The 19799-nt window shown below is 54.4% G+C and overlaps 1 protein-coding gene across 1 annotated transcript in view; it reads right to left on the reverse strand.

The window, feature by feature from the left end:
* The window catches only part of LAMB3 (laminin subunit beta 3), a 34391-nt gene that overhangs the window by 9324 nt on the left and 5268 nt on the right, over positions 1-19799 (reverse strand). Inside the window, exons 3-15 of the mRNA XM_032710595.1 lie at positions 16251-16315; positions 15645-15799; positions 6498-6612; positions 6258-6331; positions 5628-5810; positions 5204-5267; positions 4746-4921; positions 4016-4139; positions 3499-3687; positions 3000-3155; positions 2250-2446; positions 1280-1391; positions 445-817 (exon numbers count right to left, since the gene is read on the reverse strand). Of these exons, the coding sequence (XP_032566486.1) occupies positions 445-817; positions 1280-1391; positions 2250-2446; positions 3000-3155; positions 3499-3687; positions 4016-4139; positions 4746-4921; positions 5204-5267; positions 5628-5810; positions 6258-6331; positions 6498-6612; positions 15645-15799; positions 16251-16299 (1967 nt within the window). The 5' untranslated portion in view covers positions 16300-16315. The remainder of the gene's footprint in view (positions 1-444; positions 818-1279; positions 1392-2249; positions 2447-2999; positions 3156-3498; positions 3688-4015; positions 4140-4745; positions 4922-5203; positions 5268-5627; positions 5811-6257; positions 6332-6497; positions 6613-15644; positions 15800-16250; positions 16316-19799) is intronic.

A 19799-nucleotide genomic window follows, 5' to 3' on the forward strand; every position in this document is an offset into this window, starting at 1 on the left:
GCATCAGCAGAGAGAGAGCAGGGCTGAGCATGGCCATCTGTGCTGGGGCACTGCCAGCACCCGGCCAAGTGGCATTTCTGAGCCCAGAGATGGCCAAGGACATGCCAAAGGTGGCAGAGAGCAGTGCTGGGCTGCAGCTGCCCCACCCCAGAGCCATACCCATGCAGGGACCAGGCATGCTGGATGTGCCCTGGGAATGCCAACCCCCCCCAGCCTGCCCACCAGCCTCCTGCCTTGGTGACACGTTGCACAGGACAGGCACACATGGAAGGGCTGTTCTCCTGCATCCCCGCCCACCTCGTGAGCGGAGCAGGATATTTCAGGGGCAGGAAACCGAAGCAGGACACGTGCAAGCAGCTCGGGGTGGCGAGAGCACCCAGAAAAACATCAGCACCTCCTCCTGGATGAGGAGGGTGGACAAGGGATGCAGCCACTGCCCCTCACCTGATGGCAGCCAGTGTGTTGCCCACCTGGGCCAGGCTCTGCTCCGTCACAGAGGAGTGGTCAAGGATGCCCTGTGCCTGCTGCACGTTCCCCTCAGCCTGGGTGAGGCGGGGGCCGAGGTGGGACCCCCCGGTCCCGACGGGCAGGCGGGACGTGGAGTTGGCAAGCCCGGCCTGGCGCAGGTGCAGGCGCTGGATGTCCCCGTCGTAGGTTTGGAAGCAGGGGTGGCACAGCTGGCACTCGGGGTAGGTGCTGCAGTGGCCCCGCTGGCACTGGTCGCAGCGGCGGCCGGTGACCCCCGGGCGGCAGAGGCACTGCCCCGTCACCTTGTCACATCCCGCCCTCTCCGTGCCCTGGAAGTCGCAGTCACACTCTGGGGGATGGAAAAGCAGAGAGGTGAAGCCCACTGAACACGTGGTTGTGGTGAAGAAGTTATATCTGTACAAAACCGGCCCCTGTTAATGAGGTGCCAACCCAACCTGGCATCCATCCCCACCCGTCAGCTCCTGCAGCGTCTGGGACAAAGGTGGTAGGAGAACAGAAAGAGCCCCCAAGTCCAGGAGCTTCCCCAGCCCCTGACCCTGCAGGGTCATACCAGAGTGGCCCAGGAGCTCGCCCAAGGCTGCTGGGAGAGGACTGGTGGGCACCTGGAGACGGGGGTGAACTGGGAGGCTGTTCCAGAGAGGAAGATCTCTCTTGCAAAACAGCACAGGAACACGGATGCCAGGACATGGGCCAGGTGCTCTTTTTCCCAGACAATCCATGATTTCCCAGACAATCCATGATTTTCCAGTGCAAGGAAACGCAGAGCCAAACCAAAACAGGTGGTGCCTACCTGTGCAACCCCCCCGGGCGTCTCTGTAGTGCCTGTCTGGGCACAGCTGCTCCTGCATGGCCGAGCACGTCCGGCCCGTGAACCCTTCTCTGCACGGACACTGCCCTGAGAACTGAGGACAGAGGCACATCAGGGACACCCAGCTCTGGGCACTCTCCCGGGAAAGCTCTCCCTCAGCTGCTCTTCACCACTAAAACCAGCGCATGGACCATCTTCTCTACTCAGCCTGTGCCCCAGGACGTGCCCGTGCTGCTCGTGCCAGGCTGCAGGCACAGCCACAGGGCTGCAAACAGGCTCCAAACAGCCCAAGCACTGCAAGGAGGGTGTCAAGCTTTGTTTCAAAAACAAAGCAGTCGCCCACAAGCAGCTGCTTTGCCATCTCAGGTCTCCTCCCCGCACTGAGCTTGTTTGGGACCTATCTTTGGCTCTTAGAATTCGTCATGTGCTTGGGTTTTTTTACATTCGACTTTAATTTTCCCAGTTGCCTCTTAAGCCTGAAGTGACACACAAATGCTTTTCACTGACAAATGAGGATAATTAACTTCCCTTGCCTGTATGAAGATGTCTTATTAGGACTTCCTTGCTAAATATCAGGCTTGTTAAAATGACTTAATTTTGCCTTGATAATTACCACCTTCTTTCATTCTCCTGAGTAGTCTGTCATGTGTTTTCTAGGAAAGGGGAAAAGGAAAATAAGAGTGGGATGCACTGAGGGATGCACAGTGCTTTTTGTGAAGGCTCCCACGGATAGGATGGGACAAATGATCCCCCAAGAGGTGGGTTTGATGCTCTGAGAGATCCCCAGTGTGGTGCTGCCCAGCGGGGACACGGAGCCACTGGCAGCCCCTCGCAGCAGCGTTTTTGGGGCCGGGGAGGGGAAAAAGAGAGCAAGCTCAGGGAAACGAGAAAGAAACACTGCTGAAGGAAGTGGAGCCAGCCCTGAGGGTGCTCAGGGTGGGCTGGGTGGTACCTGGTTGCAGTGGGGGCTCTGGGAGCCGCGGGGGTGGCACTCACAGGGCCGGCAGCCCTGCCCGCCGCCCATGTCCCAGTGCTCGGCCGCGCACTGGTCACAGTCGTTGCCCACCACGTTGGGCAAACAGAAACACCTCCCTGTCTCATCGTCACAGGGCATGTCCTGCCGTGTCCCCAGAGAGTTGCAGGTGCACCCTGAAACAAGGAGGGGTTTGTTAAAAATGGGTGCAGAGCACCCAAAGGTGAGTTCTCCCATCTCCCTCTTCATACCCGAGCTCAAGAGACCTGCACCCCTGCCCTAACACCACCCCTGCCCTAACACCACCCCTGCCCTAGCACCATCCCTGCCCTAGCACCACTCTTCAAGTGCTGCAGCAGAAATTGGACCATGAGTGGGCTCAGCATCCCCCCAGCACTGACCTGACCCACAGCTCCCTCCCGCTGCGTGCAGCCCCACATGGCATCACCTCCTGCATCCCCTGTGGCTCCCTGAGCCCTGCACACCCAAGGATACAGCTCAACACATCCCCCAAACTCCACTTTCCACGTGCTTTTTGCCACACTTACACCTAAGACAGGTCACAGCCTGAGCAAGGAGGTTTTATAAAACCTTTGCAAAACGGGGCTTTGGCTCAAGAACCCCCAAATCAAATCTGGGCAGGACTCAGGTCCCTCTCAGAGCCACTGAGGGCACTGAGGTGGTTTGGGAGCACCTTGGGAAGCAGGAGGTGTCTCAGGGGGTACTCACTGCGGCACCCCAAGGGGTTGGGGTTGGCCAGCTGGGTGAACCCTGGTTTGCAGAGGTGGCAGCGATCCCCCTGCACGTTCTCCTTGCAGACACAGCGCCCTGTCACCGGGTCACAGGCTGAGCCTGGCACGGTGCCATCGGGGTCACACTCACAGGCTGGAAATGGGGAGGAAACATCACAGCTGAGGGGTGACAGGGGGCTGGGGAAAGTGGGAATGTCACAGCTGAGGGGTGACAGGGGGCTGGGGAAAGTGGGAATGTCACAGCTGAGGGGTGACAGGGGGCTGGGGAAGGTGGGAATGTCACAGCTGAGGGGTGACAGGGGGCTGGGGAAGGTGGGAATGTCACAGCTGAGGGGTGACAGGGAGCTGGGGAAGGTGCAAACATCACAACTGAGGGGTGACAGGGGGCTGGGGAAGGTGGGAATGTCACAGCTGACGGGTGCCAAGGGGCTGGGGAGGGGGCCACGGGGGGCTAGAGGGTGTAGCTGTGCACTCACGCAGACAGGCTTCAGGGTGGGCGAGATCCTGCTGCTGGTTGCGAAAATAGTTGGTTTTGCAGCGCTCACAGTTGATGCCCTCAGTGTTGTGCTGGCAGTCGTCACACACCCCCCCGCTGGCCCCTCCAGTGGCCCGGTACAGCTCGGGGTCGAAGTGGCACGAGGCCGAGTGACCATTGCAGTTGCACCCTAAAAAAAACCCCAAGGAGTTGGAGCTGCCACCCTGCAAACCCCTGCGGCAGCGGCAGCTGCGGCACTAGAGGGTGCCCGAGGCTCCTGTGTGACACGGTGACACCCGTTTAACCGCCCCAGCATCAAAGTGGCACCAGTCAGACAGCACTGCCGAGCACTGGTGCAGCCCGTGAGTGGCATCGCCCGGAGCAAAGCCTGCTGTGCCAACGTGCCAGGGGCACCCCTGTTACCGTCCAGCCACACCAAGCATCCCAGGAAAAGGTCTCAGAGCTCACTCCTGCTCACGGCTGGGAGGATTTAGGGGAAGGAAAGGCAGGGAACATACTCTGGCACTCGTGGGGGTCATGGTCCTCGGCGGGTGCCCAGGGCCGGGCGTTGTAGAGGTCGGCGCAGCGCTGGCAGTGGGCACCGGCCGTGTTGTGCTGGCACACGCAGTGCCCATGGACCTGCTGCAGAGACACTGGGTCACCCCTCCTGGCTGGCAGTGGCTCAGCTCAGAGCCCTCATCCTCTTGGCCTGCTCCTACCCCCATTCCCTGCACGGGGATGAATCTCCAGCACCCGGGACAGGCTGTTCCCCGCTCGCTCCCATCACCCCTGACACCCACCTGAGGGCAACCCAAGTGTAATATGGGGACAAGAAATTCCCACAGCAACCAACAACCTTGCACTGGCAAATCCTCCTGGGCGTGCAGGAGCCTGCTGAAACTATCTGTGTGTCCCCCACCCTGCTGAGTGCTGGCAGGAGCAGTTCCCCCCAGAGCCAGACTTCCCGCTGACACTGAGCTTTGTCTCTCCTTAAAAAGCCCCTCCGCCTTCTCCCCGACACAAAATGGGGTTACACGGGGGTAGCACAGGCTGCTGTCTCACAGCCACCACCCCACTGCTTCAAGGTAATATTGGGCACTGTTTCCCTCAATTATGAGCATTGAAAAGCCTCCCATGCCCCATTTCTGGTCGTGCCAGCCAAGGTCTGCCAAGGAGCATTCTGGGCACGTGGTGGAGCCTGATACCATGGAGCTTCTGTTCAGGCTCTTGGCTTTTCCCGAGGCTCACCGTGGGGTGCTGGCCTCCAGAAGGGGCACACTGGTCAGCATGTCCATGGCAGAAGCAGCTCCCCAGCACCCTCATCTCTGTCACAGCATAGAAGGTGCTGGGGGAGTGGTACCCCTGGCGTGGGATGTGCTGCAGCTCCGTGAAGTTGATCCGCAGGTTCGTGAACCGCCCCAGCTCTGTTGGGGACCAGGGAAAGGGGTGAGGGGGCAGCAGGTACCCAGGAGCTGCAGAAGAACTTTGCAACTCGTGTGGAGGGCTTGGAGCAAGACAAGGGGGCATTGGCCATCAGCAAAGGCCAAATGCTGCTCCGTGGTACCCCAGAGGCACCAAGACAGCAGCTCAGGGTCCTGCTGCCCTGGGGTTACCCCAGCCCAGTCTTTCCACCACCTGTAGGAAGAACCACAAGGTGCCTCGTTCCCCTCTCCCTTTCTCAGCTATGAAAGAGGAAGGTCACTCACTCTCGACAGCCTGGCTGTAGGAGGTGCTGATAGTAGATGCAAGGTCTTGGACGCTGAATGTCACCTTGGAAGGAACAAAAAAAAGAGGTTAAAAAGCAGGACACTCGAGGTGCTCTCTGCTCATGGTCCAAGCAGTGCGTGCTCTGGATCTGCCTCTGCACAGCATCACTGAACACAGGGAAAAGACTTCAGAGCTGCAGAGGCTTTTGCAGGAAGACCAGCACAACACCTCTCCTGCCACAAAACAGCGAAGGCTTTCCTGCCAAACGAGCAGGAATCTTCCCAAGGACTCCCCTCAGCAGTGCTGGATGGCCATGGGCTCCATCCCTCAGGTGTAAAAGACTTCCAGGCCACCACGTGTCCCTGCAGTGTCGCCCAGTCCTCCCACCCCAAACCCAGGGCCACAGAACCCCCCAAACCCTACCTTGCCCCCATGCATGGGGTGCCCCTGCAGGGGCTGGCACCGAGTGTCCTGCCAGCTCTCAGGGGAGCCCTGGGGCACGTGGGGGAAGGCGGTGGCACAGTCAGAGGCCAGGTACTGGTACACCTGCCAGGTCCTGCCGAGGTCGGTGGAGCGCTCGATCAGCATCGCCGCGGGAAGTGGAGACTGCAGGGCAGGGAGAGGGGCACAGCTGTCACAGGCACACCACAGCCAGCTCCTGCCCTGGCAGTGCCTGTCCCTCCTCGTCCTCCCTCCAGGCTCAGGTCACTGCAGGCTGCTGGATTAATCCCCTTCCCTGCAGGTTATCAGCAATTTTTGGGGTCCCCCCACCCCGGCCAGCGCTGCTGCAGCCACAGAGCACACACCTGCAAGGAGGTTTTCATGGGATGGGAGCCCACCACCCTGCTCTGCCCCTCCCACTGGAATGGAATTCCCAGTTCTCATGTGAAAAACAGGGGGGAAAGGAGGGATGGGGACCTTGAGGTGCTTGCTATCAGGAGCCTGAAGGAAGCTGCGAGATCCCTGCGGTCATGGGGATCCAGCAGGGCCCATCCAGTGCCATCTGTGACCTCCTGGGGAGCAGAGATGCCACACACAGCCCCAAACACACACCCTGAAGAGCAGCACGACGCTGCCCAGCTGGAAGGTCTGGTCCAGGTCCAGCTGCAGAGACACACGGTTGGCACCTGCGGGCACAGAGAGGCTGCTTCAGAGGGGCACATGGGGGGTTTCAGGAGGATAAAGCACTTCACTGCCTGAGCCAGCTTGGTTATTTCCTTCTTTCCTTCCCATCTGCTGAAGTCAACACCTTCTCCTCTTCCCCTCCAGCTGGTTGCTGCCCCAAGCACTCACCGTTCTGGGACTGCCACCAGCGCGCGTGTCCGGCCGAGGACAGGACATTGTCCACCCGGTGGCCGTTGTAGGTGTGTGACAAACGGGAGTCACACCTGCAGCATTTCATGCTCCACTGCAAGACAAAGGACAGGTGGGAGTGACCATCCCAGTTTGGCTGGAGGGAAAGACCTCGGAGACGAGGGGCCCAAGTGCAGCTCGGACTCGACCAGGAGCAAACGGCGCCAGTACAGCCAGTTTATGGAGAGCTGAAGGGCTGCAGTCAGCAAGGCTGACAACACACAGGAATCAAATGCTCCCCTTCACACCTCCTTAAAAACCACAACTCCTGGTTTTCACTGGCTAAAAACTAAAACCAAAACGCTTTCGACCAAAACAGATTTTTGGCAAACCAGCAAAAATGCCTTTTTTTTCTAAGCACTCCCTACCCCCATTTTCCACGATGCCAACACTTGATAGAAAGTTCTTTTCAGCTTTTCAGGACCAGTTTGCCTTTTCCACACAGCCGAGGGAGCTGTTTGGCTGAACAGAAAGGCTTTTCTCTCTCCTCCAAAAGCTCCGGGCGATGCTCGGCCCCCCCTGAGCTCTCCCCTGGGAGCAGAGCGGGAGCAAACAGCTCAGGGGGTGAAGAGTCAGGGGGTGGGAAGTCGAGTGGCTCAAAGTTCAGCCCTTCACTTGAGCAAGTAATTCAAGGAGCAGACAGAGATGTAGCACAGGCAACGTGGGGCCGGGAGAAAACGGTCCCCTGGGAGCAAACAAATCCTTCGGTTTTGAGTAACCAAGCAACGCTCCCTGCAGCCACCACCACGGGGGGGACGGGTCCTGCAGCCACCACCACGGGGGTGACAGGTCCCTGCAGCTCATGAGCAGGCTCAGGAAGGAGTAGAAAGCAGCAGGGAAGAGGTTGAGCAAGAGAGGGGGAGCAGGGAAGGTTTGGACGCTGGCCAAGGGGAGAGGCAGGCGCGGGGTGGGCGAGCAGGTTGGGTGAGGACCACCTGGAAACGGGAAGGAGACACCCAGGTGAGGCCAAGGTGGGGAAGGGCAGGTCCCAGGGGAATGGTAAGTGAGCTGATGATGCCAGAGCCTGCAGCAGCATCCCATGGGAACATCCAAAACACTGGGAGTGGAACAAACCACAGGGACTGCAGAGACCACAGGGAGGGGAAAGCTGCTGCTCAAGGCAGGAAAGGATCACCAGCATCTACAGCCTGGTGAAAAACAGGTTACCCAGAGGAGCTGTGGCTGTCCCATCCCTGGAAGTGTCCAAGGCCAGGTTGGACAGGGCTTGGAGCAACCTGGGCTAGTGGAAGGTGTCTCTGCCCATGGCAGGGGGTGGAACGAGATGATCTCTAATGTCCCTTTCAACCCAAACCATTCTATAATTCTAAAATACCAGTGGCCTGAGCAGTAAAGCAGACTCCCAAATGGAGCAGCAGGACACACGTGTCACCCTGACACATCCCAAAGCCTGAGGAACTGGGGAAGGTGGAGCACAGGGTTTGCCAGTGATGGCAGGAGCTGCTCTTGGTGGTGCAGGGTGGGACAGCTCAGAAAGGTCACCCTGGGAGGAAAGAGGGTCCAGGGCAGAGGAGCAGAGTGTGTCTGGCACAGCTGGCACAGGAGAGGCAATGAGACATTCTGCTGCAAGGCCTGGCAGTCACTGCAGTGGCATTAAGGTGACACCAGAGGCACAGGCACCTCTGGGACCCCAGTGATGGGATCAGCTCTCAGCGACAGAGCAGGGACATCGGGTGACAAGTGACAAACAGCACTTTATAGCCACCTCTGGGCTAAAACCTCCCGTCTGATACTTGAAACAAATGAGCCAATTCCAACCAAAACACTAAACAAAACGTGTTCTGGGGTAAGGAGGGGCCTGTGCCCACAAGGGCAGCTGGAGGTGGCATTCAGGGCCACAGCAGCATCAGGATTACTGATTTCCCCTTTCAAAATTGATTTATGGTTTACACCTATTGCCTTACTCCTGAAACAGGCTCAGCTAAGCCAGTCTCTCATTTTTACAAAAAGGGACTTTGTTTCATAAGAACCAGCTTTTTTTTCTTCACTATCTTTAAACTTACAAAACATTAATGACACATTTTGTCCAGAATCACGTTTTTGCTTGCACTCCCACAAAACTGCACAAGGGGGAAGGTGGCCTTGGCCAGAAGGCACCAACTGGTACCACAGCAGCTGCAAAGCCACCCAGGGAGGTGGTTGGGCAGCAGGGACAGATGTGGGCTCACACCTTGGGCTGGTTTTAATTCCTAACAAAGCCCAGACTTGACTCTGCTCTGTCCCAAACCTGGGAACCTTTCCTCACCTGGGTGGATTATGAGGAGAGATCCTCACTTTAAACTGATCTGTTTCCACACTGTTTTCCCCAATCTTTACATTCTCTGTTTATAAATGTCGCAGAACAGGAGCTGTGTAACTACAATATTTATAACAATATCGCAAAGTAAGCAAACAGAGAAACCAAAATGTATCATCTTGCCATTTCCCTGGCTCTACCAACTCCTCCTGGCTCTGCCAGTGAGAATCACAAATAATTCAATCAGGTCCAGGCAGAAGAACTCATTTCAGAGAATGACTACCAGCAGCAAATTGTCAGGAGCTGCAGGAATTACCCACAGAAATAATCTACTGAACAATTGCCAGCAGTGATTAAACTTCCCAGCGGTTGTGACTGTGCTTAGCAAAGGGGAAAGGAAGGCTTTCTGCAAGGGGGAAGGTTCATCTCGGCTGCAATTTGTGCATACTTATCGGGTCGTTCACACAGCCACAGACAGGAGCGCTCTCTAGTAGCTACTCTGCAGCTGCAACCCCACTTAAAATGCGGTGCTAAGTAAAAACGAAGATTAAACCGTGTGAGACAGACCCTCCCCAAGCAGCCTGGGGCTGGGCTGCGTGCAAAAATCTTCTTTTTTTTTTTTTTCTTTCCCTCAGCTTTTTAAATCAGGCTAAAATTAACACTGGAAGCAAAATTCATTTCACGTCCTGGGAGCAAATTGTGAAAGCCCCGAATTGCACAACAGGAGGGTTTGCTCTTCCCAGCTGTGACTATGTGTCTCAAAGTTCCTTGGAACAGAGGGAATTACCAAAAATGACGGCCCAGAGCCGGGCTGAGGGGAGATTTACCAAGTACAGACCTTCCTCCAGCTCCCTCCTTTTTTTACCAGGCTCAGCAGAACCCTCGGAGCTGGGTCAGGAAGAGACAAGAGACGGTGAAGAGATCTGGATTTAAAGTGGGCCACCAACCCTTGGGGCATCCCTGGCTCTCCAGCACATCCTCCCCTCCCTGCCAGGCAGAGGAGAACTGCTCTGAGTGTGAGGAGGTGTGGGATGGGGGCTGGAAAGGACAGTAGGAAGGTCAAAGAGGTTGTAGTTCTGCATGGAAAGCACTGATAGCCCTCCGTGCCCCCAGGCTGCTCTTAAGAGTCACCAAAAATAGGGTGACTGGAGTGGAGAAGGGAAATTCATTCCAGACTTGAATGATAACTCACAACACAGTCATTTCAGAGGGAAAGCCACAGTGTTGGGAATAAACAGACTCATGTCTTAGAAATAACGGAGAGGGGGAAAAAATCCACGCAGAGCAACCACCAGCTACTGTAAAAATGTCCATGTGTGACACACTTCTGCAGGGTTTTGCTGCTCTCCTCCTGCTCTGACTTTATGAACCAGCTCCTGAGCAGCCTCCCCTGCTCACATAAGCACTGAAACCTCAAATGATTTTAAGCTGATGGACTCTGACCAAAGTAATTTAAGGAGCTGCCATTTTAACACGAGTAGAGAGCCCTCGAAATAAAACCTCCTGGCAGAGGAGCACAACCCAAAATAAACCGAGCTTATTCATCAGCAAAAATAGGAAGCTGCTGCTCTCCAGTCATGGAACAGAGACCTTTCATAGCTGTGGAGACCTCGGTGGTCCCACATTTGACCCAGCTGCTTGTCAGGGAGTGAGAGCACTGTGTCAGTGCTCCTGGCACAGCCTCCCAGAAGGGAGCCCTGTGTGCTCTTACACAACTGATATTCTATAGGGACAGCAATCCCTGTGCCAAGTCTATTTTGGGACAAGCTGGAAAGTGGTGGGAATTTATATATCCACAGAGAGATTAAAGGTTATTAAAAACTAGGGTGGGCAGCAACAGTAAGTTACCTGGGGAACAGAGGCACCTGCAAAGCCAAGTTATGCAATTCTCTATTCCAACCCATTTTCATGCCCTGTTAGCTGCAGGGCATGGATTGTGGAGCAGGGCTTGTGCTTGTGAAGTAATCTATACATTTTCCATGGGAAAAGGCAGTAGAAGTTACCCACGGTTGTGTCACCATGGTTAAGCTTCCCAGTGAGCAGCTGGGATTTGCTAAACTGGACTGGGTTTCCATTTTGAAACACAGATATGTCATAGACTGGGTTTCCATTTTGAAACACAGATATGTCATAGAATCCCCTGAGTTGGAAGAACCCCACGAGGATCATCGAGTCCAACTCCTGGTCCTACACAGGACAGCCCCAGAATCCCACCCTGTACCTGTGATTCTCTTAACCACAACTTTGATGTCACATCCTTGCTTGGCCTGTTGGAAATGACACTGAAAATGAGCCCCAGGGTTATGCTCAGAACACAAACAGAGGGCTCTGCCCCCCAGCTTGGTCTTACCAGTGACCCCAAATTCAGAGGCAACAGCAGAGATGGGGAGAAGACACAAGCTGGCCCAACACCCCAGGTCTGGGAGGTAAGGAAATGGAGTTCATTCCTCTTGCTTTTAAAACAAGCACGTGGGGGCCTGTTTTCCTCACCCTGTCTATTCTCTCACCAGCAAACCCTGATGTAAAATCTGCCAGGATGGCAGCCTGCAAAGCCCAAACTGCACCAGTTTATCCCACACCCTGCAGGCCTTGCTGGGGTCCTGCTGCCCCTGCAAGGCAGTGATGTGCTGTCTCCCAGCACGTTTGGTTTGCAGTCATGTGGCAAAAATAAAAAGGATACAGAGAAGGGAGGAGGGAAAAAACAATGGAAAATAGGCTTTTTCTTCTGCACATCCACTGCAGGTAGGGACATATCCCAGCAGCAAGGAGCAGGGTGTGTCTGAATGCCTGAATGAGATAAGCACTGAGCAGCAACATGTGGTTGCTGTATCACCTTCAACAGGTTGGGAACACAAATTATTCAGGCCAAACCCTGGACTTGAGGAGGAAAAACCCCCAAAGTAGAAGCCCTGCTTTGGTCGCATCCTGTCACAGCTATTTCATGGTTTTGTGGATGCATTTTTCCATGTAAAAAGCTTGAGCTTGACTGATGATGTGGGTCTGGAAAGAAAGTGAGCTGGGAGGCACAGCTTTCCTGCCTCCTTCTCCCCTGTTCCAACATGCCAAGGGCCTGCTGGAGCACCCAGGAAGCTTTGGCTGGGCACCCAGCTCCCTGACTGACTCATGCAGGTGGGCAAAGCAGATGGAACCATCAGACAGCAGCAGCACAGCAGGCAGAAGCATCAGTCTGGCACTTACTCTCCCTCACAGACACTGGAAGGGAGTATTTTTGGAAGCAGCCAAGCAGGAGCTGATGCTGAGGCACCAGAGATGCTGCAGCCCAGCCCTGCCAGGCAGATGTGACCATCCACCAGCACAGGAACCCCCTCTGCTGTGCCAGGAGCTCCAGCAGGCTCACATCTCCCTCCTCCTGACTCATGTAGGGCTCAGGCTCCTCTGGCACCTCTCAATTCCCACCTGGATGACTCCGTGTCACCACGACACAAGGGATGATAAAGGTGATTTCCCACCCTTCATATCCACCAAATGCCCATGAAGAGCAGGTGAGAGAAGGTTGAAAATCCTGATCCTTATGCCAACAGCTTTTAACATCCAAAATCTCTCAGGGCTGGGATGTGAGGACCCACACAGTTGTCACATACCCCCCTCTCCACTGTAGGATGCAACACAAGCACAGGGACACCCAGCTCTGCTCCTCTCCTACCTGTTCTCTAGGAAAAGATTTCACAGGGATGTGCAGGGGGTTTGAGGTGCTCTTCTAAACTAATAAAACAACCAGAAAAACCTGTAGATGGTTTCTAGGTGTGAATATGTCCAAGCAAAAGCGTTGTATGAGCCTGGAGGAAAGAAACACTCTCCCTGCAGAGAAATGCTAATCTTTGCTGGGTGTGAACGTGGCATGGCACAGGTCCCACTGCTTCCAGCAGCAGAGCAAGGAGCCACAGGCAGGCACAGCCCTCCTGCTGTCACTTGGAATGGCCAGGCCAGGCAAGGGGACCTGGGATTTGATAGTCCATGTGAAAGCCACAGTGTGCCTTCCCTGGGCTGGAGGCAGCCAGTGGGAGCTACTCTGCACTCCCATCACAGTGCTGTGCAGATGTTTATATTTGCATCTCTATAATATGTACATTTACATACATATTATATCTTTGCAAAGAAAGAGATGTGTTAACTGAGCCTTGGATCACACCCCAGTCCACCAGAGTCTTTCCAGAGTATCTTTGCATCAGTCTTTCCCACCGAGTCTTCCCTCTCCGACTCCAAATCCAGGCTCGCTTCTTTTCCTGTTTTATTTTCAGTTTCCCTCTTGCTTTCCCTTTCCCTGCTGGCTCCACCAGCCATTTCCCCAAGCACTGGGTGATTTCCAGGCCATGCCATTGGCCTGCCTGGTTTCCACCCCCCACCACTTCCCTGACCCCCAGTGCAGTCCCCTGTGCTATAAATGGCAATGCTGAGTGTCCCTCCTGGATTTCACTAGACTGAGCCTCCAGCCAAGGAGTGGAGCAATCAGGAGTGCAAAGTATAAAGGTTAGAGGGATCTGGAGCTGGAGCAGACAATGGAGCAGAGGCTGAAGTCGATAAGTGACCCACCAGAGTTGCAAAAGAGGACCCTGGGGCCAGCAGACAGGCAGCACTGACCAGCTGGCACCAGGGAGAGCAACCCCTCATCCCATGCCCTCTGCTAGGATTGCAAAACCACCTCCAGATTTGCACCTATTTGGCAAAAAAAAACCAAACAAGAGCAAGGCTTGTGACCAAAAAAGAGTCACAGGAGTCTATAAATTAAATGTTTTATGGGATGGGAATAGGAAAATTGGGTTCAGGGGATTAAATTTTGCTTAAATTAGAGAAGGAGAGGAAGGGTGGGAAAAATTAGGAAATGCTGAATCCATGGGGATTTCTCCCATCGAGTTAAGAGCTGGTCTAGTCAAAACTCCATTGGCCATTACAGTTGCAGAACAGGAATCAGGGAATTTGCTAGGAGTAACTCTGCATCTTTCATTTCAGTAAAGGAAAGGATCCCATGTATGTAAGGAAGCAAAGACCCCATTCCCAAAGCCAGAACTGGAGAATCCAACTCAAATTATCAGTGTTAATTGTTCCATGTCTCTCTTAACCCTGGTTCTTGTAAGGCAAGGGACAAGAAATACGAAAAGTGAATAGTTTAGGGATTTGTAGACTAGAAGAGACTGCAGCAAACTTGCTCCCTGCCCTCCTCCACAGCCCCACTGTGAGCCCTCACTCACTAATTCTGCACCCAAAGGATCATTTCTGCTCCAGGAACACCAGAGACATCAGAGAGGTGTCCAATCTCCACTTCAAAGATTACAAATGATGCAGATGATCACAACTGATGCCCTTCAGAGTGATCTCTCAAGGTCAGGCAAAGGGAATAACCAGCACACTCCAGCTGGTATTAACATGACCAGAGTAATCAAGGGTTTTTCAACATTTGCTCCCCACAGTACAAGCCCCCCCAAGTCCCCTCTTCAAGTAAAAGTCACTGTCAAAAGTCAGTGTTAAGTGGAGATTTCAGAGGTACATTTATGGAGTTTTCCTCATCTATAAACAGAAATTGGGAAGCAGAAGACAATTAAGTCAAAGCAGAAATCATTGATTCCTTTTCCCCATCCACAGCAGCCATGGGAAGCAGCAGGGGTTTGCTTGGGAGGGGAACTAACAGCCCTGATCCCTGGGAGCAGCAAAACAGCTCCAAAAAAAGTGAGTGGGAGCCTGCATGGAGGAAATGCCTGACTGTGACTGTCAGCCTGGAAAAGGAGCTGACAGAGGAGAGGTGCTGCAGCCAGCCCAGCATCCCGCAGGATGTGATGCTCACACCCCTCTGGGCCAGGGAGCTGCCTCCTCCCTGAGCTCACAGAGGAGTGGAAAGCTCTCCAGCCCAGAGAACACCACTGGCTCCACCACAAATCCACTTACTGCCACATCTTGGCCTTCAGTTTGAAGGGGAATTAAAACCAGAGGAAGGCTGACTCACTCGAGCTGGATTTCACTGCCGAAAACAGCCTCGCTGGAGGGGGGCCATTTGCTTTCCTCTGCAGCATCTCCTCCAAGACCCTTTCTGCCTGTCCTCCACTGAACTCACTCCCTTTAGAGCTCCTCCCCCAGCAGTTATGGAGTTAACAGCAGGCAGAGAAAGGCTTTAGGAAGTGCTCACACCAGGGACATCACCCCTGCAGTTTTCAGCTCTGTGCTCGGGCAGATTTATCCTTAAACTCCCCCTCTGATTTGGTGGCAGCTTTGGGGAATCTGCAGCTGCCTGAAGCCTCATCTCCCCCCCAGCACAACCTCCTGCCCCCACACAAGCAGCATGATTGAAAACAGTTGTTCAGTCCAGCAGCTTTTCCAAGTCTTTGGGAAAGACCTGAAACGTTCCCGCTTTTGACAAGTGAAATACGAGTTTAGCTTATAACTAAAACATCCAGAGATAGGAGAGTTTGGGATATTTTGGATGCAAAAGCTTCTGTTTTGCCTTCAGTGCTTTGTGGTAGAGCTTTGCTGCCCTTTTCCTGACTCGTCCTTCCTGGCCAGCTTCTCTTCTCATCCATGGGAATGGTAGAGAAGGGCTCGAGGGGACACTGCAGTGCAAAGACCCAGCGTGGTTGGAGAGGGGACAAATCATAAAATCCCAGAACAGTCTGGCTTGGAAGGGACCTCAAAGCTCATCTCATTCCAACCCTCTGCCACAGGGACACTTTCCCCTAGCCCAGGTTTCTCAGAGCCCCATCCTGCCTGGGCTCAATGGGTCAAACACATCCCTGCGAAGGGGCAGGAGGGCTGGGATGGGTGAAGGCATTTGCAGCCCTGCAGGAGGTTTGGGGCCGTGCAGGGAGGAGGTGAGGGGGTGGGGGTACCTCTCCATGGGGTGTGCAGTAGGTCTCAGGCCTGCTGAGGCCACAGGTGGAGGAGGCTCTCAGGTGGTGGGCTCGTCCCAGCAGCAGGTCTCCGGAGGGGGGGTAGCAGGCTCCCTGGGAACAGTCTTGCTGTGCATCCAGCAGCTGTGGGGCAGCTGGGACAGCAGGAAAACAGGATTAGGGGCCCTGTCAGGGTGGCACACAGAAAACAATCTGCTGCTTCCTACAACAGAGCAACAAAGTCGTGCTTGAGACAACCGACCCCAGGCATCTGCCAGTGAGAAGGAAGCTATTTTGCCCCTGAACTACCTTTATTTTTAATTTGAAAAGGTACTTTTCTCTCTCACACTCTTCTTTGCCCTGACCCAGAGTTTGGGCTGCTCAGTGCCCTCACTGCCCATCATCCTGCCCAGCCCTGGTTGGTGTCCCCTCCTCACACAGCCAGTCTGGCAGCTCAGCCTTTTGCCAAAAACCAGCACTGTTATCAAACCCCAGTCTCCTACTGCTGCCACCACACTGCTGCTGATACAAAGCTTACATTAGCAGTGTTTCTATTTAGTCAGCTTGCCCCATGTCCTTTTAATAACACTGCATGGTGAGCCTTACCCAGCAGGACAAATAATGCCCATGGCCAAGGCTGGCAGAGAGACTCCATTGTGCCACGGACACACCTAGGGAAGAATGCACAGTGTGAGTGAAAATGAGCAGAAAATACCAGTCAAAACTCAGCCCATGTCCTTCACCCTCCTGCTCAGTTTACAGGGAGATGATTTTAATTGATCCACACAGAATAACATGGGTGAAAAATCAAGAATTGTGAAGAGGAAAGTCAGATTGTGTTAGTTTATAAGGTACAAAGAACAACGGTTTCTCATCCAGCTCACAAAGAGCACACAGGATTCTCCCAAAGTCTGTCAGAGATTCCCCTCTTCCCCAAAAGCTATCTTTGGATCTTTATGTTACTGCTGAGGTGAACCACAGGTACCAGTAGGCTCCTTGCTCTCAGCAGTGATTCCCGACTGAGGAATCACTTCTCTCCAGGGACAGGGAGAAGCCACAGACCCCGGCACCACAATCCACAGTGACCAGGGATCGGTGGGAGTGCACAGCTGGAAGGGATGCTCCAAGGAGTGTGCACACACACTCATCCCCCACACAGCCCCCAGCCACCCCGTCCCAGGGTGCACTGTCTGTTCCTCAGCCCCACCTTTTGCCTGCGTTTCCAGAATCAGCTCCAGGTCAAAACTCATCACGAGACGGCTCAAAGTCCCATTTTATGAAACGAAGAAACCCATAAAAACCAACCGAGAGTAAGTGTCTCCCACAGAGCCCAGGCAAGGAAGAGCTGCCAGCACACCCCCAAGAGCCAGAAACCTCACCTGCCCGCTTCCCTGGGGGAGCAGGAGAGCTGTCCCTGTCCCCACGGTGTCCCCGGCTCGCAGCGAGGGCTCCCTCCCCCCGCACCGCCCGGCAGCCGCTCCGCAACCACAGGAGCCCTCTGAGCCCCGGCTCCCTCCTCCCTGGCTTTTAACAGGCAGCTGCCTCACCTGGGCCAGAAGGTGCCCGTGGGCGCAGCGATGATAAAGGCAGTGATTCAGGGATCCCCAGACATCCCCACCCTGTTACCGCAGAACTCCCGAGACGGGCACAGCACACGCACAACTCACTCCTGGGGAGGGTGAGAGCAGCCTGGACCAGCTGCTCTGTGGGCAAGCAGCAAGTAAGAGCCCATCCATAACCCACCTTAACTCCCCCGGGGCTGGCGTGGACCAAATTAGCCCGAAACCAGCTCCCTCCAGAGCTGCTGCTCTGCTCGCCATCGGGGGATTCCCTGGAATGTTCACCCGCCCTCTCAGACAGGTTTATTGTGTTTTGCTTCTCAGTGACAAGGCGCTGCCACCATCAGCACCTCAACTGGATCATTTAAAGCCTAACTCGGCACGTCCACGTGAGTTATAATCACGCTGTGTGTCCACACATCAGACTTCCAGCCCAAAGGCGACCTGGGCTGCACAGGCAGAGTCCCCCCTCCTGCCCGCGGCACCGGAATTCCTCCAGACACAAAATCACCCGAGACGAGCTCCAGGGTTATCTGCTAAACACAATCCTGTGGACTCACCAGCTGTGAAAAGAGTAATTTTTTAAGAACCAAGGTTCTTGTCTGAGCTCCAGCCCCATGCCCAGCTGACGAGGAGCCCTTCTCCCCTGCTTCAGATCTAATTCAGAGTTATCTTGCACTCACCACCTTTCAGTGGTGTCTGATGCTTTACATGACTATTAAAGGAAGTAGTTTCATAACTTTATTTTTTTTTACTGTGGCAGCAAAGTAACAAACCTTTAAGTAATATGTTTAAACTAAAAAGTGTTCAGTGAAGGCAACTCAGCAGCCTCCACATCTCAACACCCCCATCCATTGCTCCCCTGCACCACTCACACACTACATTTCACCTAAGCTGCGGGTTTTCATCCTCAAAAAGACTTGCATGGAGACTTTTCCACCGTCTTTACTGAAATAACCCCAAAATCACGACCTCTCCCATGCTGGTCAGGGGCTCAGCAGGTCGCTCCAGATCCCTCCTCCAGTTCCTCTGCTGTTTGTGTCACCTACCTCCCCATCCCCGTGCTGAGCGACACAGGCACGTGCAAGCTGAGGACTGGAAGCTCAGAGAAAGGGGATACAAAGAGCTGGGGGAGAAAAAAAATACTATCCCTCAGGCTACAGTGCGTGAAAGCCGGGCTCGGCTTCCTCCTGGCTGAGGTGTGCCCAGCCTGGGCGTGCCCGCCCCAGCTCCTGCTCAGCAATGCGGTAACACCACATTCCTCCTCCTGCAGCCTCCTCCCCAGCTCAGCTGGCGGCGAAAAGGAAGCGAGAAGGAGCGCTGGGATGTTTTTTAAAGCGGAACGGAGAGGGGAGATGTGCCACGAGGTGCCGGCGCGGGTCCTGAGCGCCGGGTGTGTCGGACCCCTCAGTGGAGCCTCGTGTGGTAAAAGTGCTACCACCGACTCCAGAAATCCCGTCAAACCTCCTCCTCCAGTGGAGTGACTGCCAGAGAAGGCAAAGGAGAGGAAGATATGACCAGTCTGGGTTTCTACAAGGCTGCTAGTGATGCTGGATGTAGCCAAACACCCTCTGCAGGTTGCCCATTCTGCCTGGTTTAAAGCCGTGCCCTAAAGCACTGGCAGTCAGTCAGGAGGCTGAGGTCTTGGAAAGACTGTAAATGCCACCTATTGATCCCTCCAGAGCCAGCAAATTTCAGCATTAATAAGCTCTGAAAAGCTGATGCACCACCCTATATTAGTGAAAAGCTCAGGACGTTGCAATTCTGTCACATCAACAAGGGTAGGACTGGAAAACACTACTCAGGCCACAAGCTGTTTGACTAAACTACCCAAAATACCTTGATCTGTCCTTTCCTCCTTCCCCTGGACTTGCCAAAGCAAGGTTAAACCTGGAATTTCAGGCCCTACAAGTTCAAACAAGAACAAAAGCAATCATGGGTTGAGTAGCGCAGATCAATAAAAGCAGGAAAGGAAAAAATCAGCTGTGAACAGGTTGGTGCTCAGGGATAGCATGGCTTGGGCAGGGGGTCCCTGACAGCCCTGATGGGAGATTGAGGCTGGAATGCTGCTCCAGGCTGTTCTCTGTCCATTTTACCATGGACAGTGTTGTCCTGAGTACCAGGAAGTGAATACACACCAAGGCAGTGGAGCTGGCTGGATGCAGAGGAGACAATGCTAAAAATGAACCACAAAAAATAAAAGCATTGGAACAGTCTGGGATCAGTGGGATGGAAAAGAGAGATGCTCACAGGACTCCCAGTGCTTCCTCATTTCAGCCTGTGCTGACCTGTGACAAGCTGTGTCAGAGCCCACAGACCTCCGAGGGCTGGGCCAGACATTCCCTGGAAAACAAATAATATCATCCCCTGCAGGAAATCATGCTCTGAGTCATGGGGCATACCCTGCCCAGACGTGGTGTTAGGGGTCACTGCTCTGCTGGAAGCACCTTCTCCAGGGCAAGATCACCACCAGCTCCTGAGGAGCTCCCACTCCCCACCTCAATCCCGGAGCTGCTGCCTCCTCGTGCCCTGCAATGTTCATGTGAGAGGGATAATCTGAGCTCCTGCTCTGTGGGGCACGTGTGTGACCTGCCAA

The sequence above is a fragment of the Chiroxiphia lanceolata genome, chromosome 25, assembly GCF_009829145.1.
Source record: "Chiroxiphia lanceolata isolate bChiLan1 chromosome 25, bChiLan1.pri, whole genome shotgun sequence".
In the NCBI taxonomy this organism is placed as follows: domain Eukaryota; kingdom Metazoa; phylum Chordata; class Aves; order Passeriformes; family Pipridae; genus Chiroxiphia; species Chiroxiphia lanceolata.